Source organism: Acinonyx jubatus, chromosome A1, assembly GCF_027475565.1.
Source record: "Acinonyx jubatus isolate Ajub_Pintada_27869175 chromosome A1, VMU_Ajub_asm_v1.0, whole genome shotgun sequence".
Classification (NCBI taxonomy): Eukaryota; Metazoa; Chordata; class Mammalia; order Carnivora; family Felidae; genus Acinonyx; species Acinonyx jubatus.
Genome location: NC_069380.1, coordinates 124,967,685 through 124,974,768, shown reverse-complemented (window position 1 = coordinate 124,974,768; position 7,084 = coordinate 124,967,685). Strand labels below are relative to the sequence as shown.

At 47.0% G+C, this 7,084-nt stretch overlaps 1 protein-coding gene across 1 annotated transcript; it reads left to right on the top strand.

The window, feature by feature from the left end:
• The first annotated feature begins 760 nt into the window (after window positions 1-760).
• PLK2 (polo like kinase 2) lies at window positions 761-6,861 on the top strand. The gene is made up of 14 exons (XM_027041604.2): window positions 761-1,161; window positions 1,763-1,870; window positions 2,015-2,131; window positions 2,326-2,455; window positions 2,698-2,785; window positions 3,257-3,352; window positions 3,464-3,662; window positions 3,752-3,899; window positions 4,247-4,344; window positions 4,691-4,820; window positions 5,063-5,303; window positions 5,426-5,555; window positions 5,824-5,934; window positions 6,070-6,861. The coding sequence occupies exons 1-14, from the start codon at window positions 892-894 to the stop codon at window positions 6,259-6,261; spliced, it is 2,058 nt and encodes a 685-aa protein (XP_026897405.1). The 5' UTR covers window positions 761-891; the 3' UTR covers window positions 6,262-6,861.
• The last annotated feature ends 223 nt before the right edge of the window (window positions 6,862-7,084 follow it).

Genomic DNA, 7,084 nt, shown 5'->3' with positions numbered 1-7,084 from the left:
AAGGCCTAAATGGGACTTGGCTTGGTCAGCCTACGGGCCCCGGCCTGGGCCCGCCTCACTGAGAACCGGCGTTGAGCTCGGTACGCCTTGCTCTAGGAATCCTCGCCTTTCGCTGGCACTACCACCCCCAGTGCCCCATCGAGAAGCGAGCTGATGGGGTAATAATGCGGGCGGCCGTGCTGGGTGGCGGTAGGGCCGGCGAACGGCAGCACCGAGGTCCTCCAGATGGTCAGGGCGAGGCCTCACGTGCCTGTGCAGTGGACTCTGGACACGGTCACACCTGACTGGAGGCGTCAGGTTGCGACGCGGTCAAGTAGGACTGTGCGGGGGAGGGGACCCGCGTTGGCACAGCGCCCTGCCGGGCTCACACGCCTAGCCGCCGGGACACCCGGCGAGTGGGGCGGGGCGAGGGCGGGGCTGAGGGAGGGGATGGGGCCTGGCGCCAAGCCCTCGGGTTTCCATTTCAAACCCAGAACCTGAGAGCATTCGAAGAATGGGGTGGCGGTCCCGGAATTGCCGGACTTCTTTGTTGTCGCCCTGCCCGTTGCGGCGATCCTTCCCCGAGACCGGCGCACGAGCTACACGACCCCTGTCCGCATGCCGCTCGCAAGAAGAACGCCAGCGGCCGGTCCAGACTTGGCGTCCGACCCGCGCTCTCGGGCGGCCGGTGGGCGGGACGTCGTCCGTGACGTCGCATCCCGTTTCGATTCTCCGCCCCCCTTCTCGGCCCGTATATAAGACTTCTCCGGGCGTTCGCACTCTCACAAGTGGAAGCGGACGTCGGGCGTGGGTCGTAGGAGGTGGCGGCGGGGGCTCGAGGGTGAGGGCCGGCTCGGACGTGTGTCCGCGCCTTGGAGGTGACAGCTGGCAGTGCCGGGCGGTGAGGCGACGATGGAGCTCTTGCGGACTATCACCTACCAGCCGGCCGCCAGCACCAAGATGTGTGAGCAGGCGCTGGGCAAGGCTTGCGGCGGGGACTCTAAGAAGAAGCGGCCGCAGCAGCCCCCTGAGGAGCCGCAGCCGCCTCAGCCCCAGGCGCAGGGGCAGCCGGCGGCCCCGCACCACCATCATCACCACTCGCACTCGGGGGCCGAGATCTCGCGGATTATCGTCGACCCCACGACGGGGAAGCGCTACTGCCGGGGCAAAGTGCTGGGAAAGGTGACGAGCGGCGGGCGCCTGGCTGCCGGACGGGCGGTTGGGAGGTCTGCCCGGGCATCCCCCACCGCCCCCCCTCCCCCCCCCCCCCCGAGCCGGCCGGACCCTGAGTCCCCGCATTTTGGCTTCTCGGGGGCTCCGATCCCGGCGGGTCGTGGGTATTCACCTGCCCTGCTCTGGCTTTTGTGCGCTGACAGCGCCGGGTTGGCTTTATATCCTTAGCCTCAGCTCTCAGTGCCTCCCGCAGCCCCAAGAAATTGATCTGGAGGCCAGAAGCGAGGGCTTTCTGCTCGCGCCCCTGGCTTCCTCCGCCTGCCCCCCAGGGGATTTTCTTGACAGGTCTCTTCAGACATTATTTTTCATCTCCCTGTTCCCAACCCCCTCCATAAAGCTCCTCTTTGTAAAGGGAGAAGGGGAACCGGTTCACTGTTTTCAGGAATGCTTTTGGCTTCGCGAGGGAGCTTTTAAAAAGTACAGTGCACACGTCTTTCCACCCTCACTGCCACCCGTAATGTTGCGCTCCTTTCTAATTTTTATTCATTTTTATAAACATGTACTGTCCGTTTTTCTCCCACACTCAGTGCTGTCTCGGCTTTGTTTTCAGGGTGGCTTTGCAAAATGTTACGAGATGACAGATCTGACCAACAACAAAGTCTATGCTGCAAAAATTATTCCTCACAGCAGAGTAGCCAAACCTCATCAAAGGGAAAAGGTGTGTATGACTGTTGAGTAAAGTATTTTCTTTGTGTGCAGGAATGGCCCTTCCCTGCTAAGAAAATGTCTTCTGCGTGTGTAAGCAGCTGGCTTGGAAGCGGTGACAGAAGGCTCATAAGCCTGGTTCTGCTTTTTCTTTCAGATTGACAAAGAGATAGAGCTTCACAGAATCCTTCATCATAAGCATGTAGTGCAGTTTTACCACTACTTCGAGGACAAAGAGAACATTTACATTCTCTTGGAGTACTGCAGTCGAAGGGTGAGCGCTGACCCCTGTCCCAGTCCATCTGCGCCCCCCGGCTGGTGTGGCATTCACATCGCCTTGTATCGGGGCTTCTGCTCTGGTGGCAGTTACTTTACTGCAGTGTTAACTTTGATCACGCACCTTGTGCAGGACAACTACTGATGCCCATAACTCTGACACGCTGTCTTTTTTCCTTCCGCTCTTCCTAGTCCATGGCTCATATCTTGAAAGCGAGGAAGGTGTTGACGGAGCCAGAAGTCCGATACTACCTCAGGCAGATTGTGTCTGGACTGAAGTACCTTCATGAACAAGAAATCCTACACAGAGATCTCAAACTAGGTAAGCCCTTTGTTCCAAACGCTGATTTCGTGTTAGGGAGAGGTGTTCGTTTCTTCCCTGTCTCCCTCGTTGTGTATTAGTGTTTCTAGTTGGGATCTAGCCTGTGCCGTCTTGCTTTTGAATCTGTGACTTTACTAGTCAACAACTGGCTGCCTGCCTCCCTCCAAAGAGGATGTGTGTGTGTGTATTTGGTGAGAACATCTTTTCAAGGGGATTGAGGTTTTGTTTTCTTTACCATCTAGGGAACTTCTTTATCAACGAAGCCATGGAATTAAAAGTCGGGGACTTCGGCTTGGCAGCCAGGCTGGAACCCTTGGAGCACAGAAGGAGGTAAGAGTCAGAAAGATACATCCTGACAGGGTTTTACGGAGACCACATATGCTCTTATTATTTTCCAGTTAATGTGTTGGAGAAGGGTCAGCTGATTTTAAAATTCACAGACCACAATGATGTTAATCCATGGAAACACGAAGTACCCACTGTGGACGAGGCAGAGGACCTTATACCTAGAAGTTGATTATGAAACAAATCTGTCTCATATTTGCCTGAAATGTTACACAAACGCTCTGCTGTACGTGGTCTCAGTTGGTTTAAAAACACTGTCACGTGGCTGAAAACAATTGTACATACATTTAAAATAATTAAGCCACTTGGTCAACTGTTAACTGTTGAGATGGCAAAAATCAAAAGTCAAATTTTTCTAATAGAAATGCAACATAACACTCTTAAGGTTTTATCCAGAGAACTAAGTGTAAACAGTAGAACAGTTCTTAATGAGACCTTCATATTTTGCTTTTCCAGAACAATATGTGGTACCCCAAATTATCTCTCCCCTGAAGTCCTCAACAAGCAAGGACACGGCTGTGAATCAGACATTTGGGCCTTAGGTTGTGTAATGTAAGTAAATGCACCAAAATGATCAAAATGCAAATTTGGGTTTAGATTTTTTTCACATTCGAAAAGAGTTACTTTATGACCATTCCTAAAGAAGTGTTATCTTGCACACAGGTATACAATGTTACTAGGAAGACCCCCCTTTGAAACGACAAATCTGAAAGAAACTTACAGGTGCATAAGAGAAGCCAGGTATACAATGCCATCGTCATTGCTGGCTCCCGCTAAGCACTTAATAGCTAGCATGTTGTCCAAAAATCCTGAGGATCGTCCCAGTTTGGATGACATCATTCGACATGAATTTTTTTTGCAGGTTGGCATGTTTCTTGTGTCTTTTTATTGCATGCTTTTGATCACAGTTACCCAACTGGTTACTGAAAAGTCTTTTCTGACACTACGCAGGGCTTCACTCCAGACAGACTCTCTTCCAGCTGCTGTCATACAGTTCCAGATTTCCACTTGTCAAGCCCAGCTAAGAATTTCTTTAAGAAAGCAGCTGCTGCTCTTTTTGGTGGCAAAAAAGACAAAGCAAGATACATTGACACACATAGTAAGTTATAAGACTTCTTCTGCTCTTCTGGATCCAGTATGTTTAAATCTGATAAGTTAGTTAAAAGAATGTTTTTATGTTAGCATAACAGCCAGTATGTTTGAATACTGTTGAACTTTTTATAGTATGATAAAACTCTACTGAAAAATGTGATGGATAGCTTTTTTTTTTCCCATACACATTAAAGTGTGCTCCTTGCTTAATTGCAGCTGATGGTAATGATAAAATGCTCGTTTAGCCTTGAATGCTCATAAGCTGATTGCTAACACAAAAGGAGGAAATGTGGCTAGCTCTGTTCCTACCTTGTTAGCAGACTAATGCTCATAATTCTTGTCTTTGATTTACAGATAGAGTGTCTAAAGAAGATGAAGAAATTTACAAGCTTAGGCATGATTTGAAAAAGACTTCAATAACTCAGCAGCCCAGCAAACACAGGACAGATGAGGTATGCTGGAAAAGAATAAAATATAATACAAATACAAATACAAATACAAATAAAAAATACAAACACTTTATATCATTTCTGTTTCTTTGTTAATTATCACATGGGTTATGGTGATCACGATTCAAGCATGTGATGATCATGATTCAAGCTTTTCTTCGAACCTTTTAAAAGATTTTGTTTTTTTAGTTTAACGAGGCATGCACTCGAGTCACTGAACTATCTTTTGTGTCCACTGCTTTTTGATCAGCTTTCCCACCAGTTGCCACAATCTCAGCTTAACTGAGAATTCTCAACCTCAAATGAATTTTAGATGTTTGACTCCTTGTCTGACTCTTCTCTTTTCTAGGAGCTCCAGCCACCTACCACTACAGTCGCCAGATCAGGAACACCTGCAGTAGAAAATAAGCAGCAGATTGGAGATGCTATTCGCATGATAGTCAGAGGCACTCTGGGCAGCTGCAGCAGTAGCAGCGAATGTAAGTTGCCGTCATTGGCATTTTAAATGAGACTATAAATGCCAGTGCTTAATACTAAGTAACTGGAGTCAGTTTGTTTTGTGGCCTAATTACACAGTACCAGCAAAATTGGAGGAATCGGAAAAAGCCGAGCAACAATTTTGAGTCCCTCATGTCCTTAGAAGTAGTGGAGGGAAAGTTGGAAGCTACCAACGCCTAAGATTTTATTGTTAATTAGTTTACAACTTTCTCTGACTTTCTAGGCCTCGAGGACAGTACCATGGGAAGTGTTGCGGACACAGTGGCAAGAGTCCTTCGAGGATGTCTAGAAAACATGCCGGAAGCTGACTGCATTCCCAAAGAGCAGCTGAGCACTTCCTTTCAGTGGGTCACCAAATGGGTCGATTACTCTAACAAATATGGCTTTGGGTACCAGCTCTCAGACCACACTGTAGGTGTCCTTTTCAACAATGGCGCTCACATGAGCCTCCTTCCAGACAAAAAGTAAGTATGTCCAACTAACGAGATTCTGTCACTTCTGTATTCTTGCACTCAAGAAATCTAAAACCAGTGACTAATGGCCTCTATTTTGTTTCTTCTCTCTCCCTATGGTTCCTGTTTTTCAGAACAGTTCACTATTACGCAGAGCTTGGCCAGTGCTCTGTTTTCCCAGCAACAGATGCCCCTGAACAATTCATTAGTCAAGTGACGGTGCTCAAATACTTCTCTCATTACATGGAGGAGAACCTCATGGATGTAAGTACCTCCTGGATGTGGCGTTTGAGCAGTAATATTTGAAGTGTAGTCCACAGACCAGTGGCATCTGCACAGCTCTGAAGCTTTTTAGAGGTGCAGATGCTTTTGTCCTACCTTAGCTCTCTACTGAATCAGAATCTCTGGGGGGTGGGGCCAAGAATCTCCAGGACATTCTGATGCTTGCTCAACTTGGAGAGGCATTTGCCTAGAAGAATAGAGTGCAAACTGCAAAATTGTTATGGGCACTAACTCTCCCAATTGCTTTTAGGGTGGTGATCTGCCTAGTGTTACCGATATTCGAAGACCTCGGCTCTACCTCCTTCAGTGGCTCAAATCTGATAAGGCCTTAATGATGCTCTTCAATGATGGCACCTTTCAGGTAAGCGAAACCCTTCAGGAAAGTGTGTGTTTGGGTCACAAAAAGTGATTTTCAGGTAGCCATTTAATGATTGGACACACTTTACTAATTCTTGAATATCTGTAGAGATCTAATATTTATGTTTCCTTTTGAAAGGTGAATTTCTACCATGATCATACGAAAATAATCATCTGTAGCCAAAATGAAGAATACCTGCTGACTTACATCAACGAGGACAGGATATCTACAACATTCAGACTAACAACTCTGCTGATGTCTGGCTGTTCATCAGAATTAAAAAATCGAATGGAATACGCTCTGAACATGCTCTTACAGAGATGTAATTAAACGACTTCTTTAATGGACCCTATGGGACTCCTCTTTTCCACTGTGAGATCTACAGGGAAGCAGTCAGATGATCTATAGCATGTTGAAAAAGACGGACAGGTGGTGGTACGAAAACAATTCCTCTGGGGCCTGCTGGACTGGGCGGAACCAGACCAGGCTGACGCATACACTTCTTAACTTTGGACAGTCTGAGAGTGAACCAGAATGCAGTTTTCCTTGATGTACCTGTATTAAAAGGTTTTCAGACAATTTCGCAGGAAGGTGCATTGACTCTTCTCTCTGTTGAGAGCATTTCAGACAGAGGACTTGGAACTGTGAATATACTTCCCGAAGGGGAGGGAGAAGGGAGGAAGCTCCCATGTTGTTTAAAGGCTGTAATCAGAGCAGCTTTTGGCTGCTCAACTGTGAACTATGGCCATATATAATTTTTTTTTTTGTTAATTTTTGAAGACACTTGTGGCTGGAAAAGTGCATTCCTTGTTAATAAACTTTTTATTTATTACAGCCCAAAGAGCAGTATTTATTATCAAAATGTTTCTTTTTTTTTTTTATGTTGACCATTTTAAACTGTTGGCAATAAAGAGTATGAAAAAGCAGAAATTGTGGTCCACTGTCTTTTGTATGGTACATCACCGCATCACACATGCTTTGATCACGGATTCTTTGGCACGCTTGGGTGTGACATGGAGTATAGAAGCATGCCAGAAAGTTAGCGCTTTGGCTTCATTGATAGTACTTTGTAGAAAGTAATCCTTAACACCTAAAGTGCAATCACATTTTCTGGGTAGATCTCGCTTGAGAAGAGAAGATTATAACAAAAATA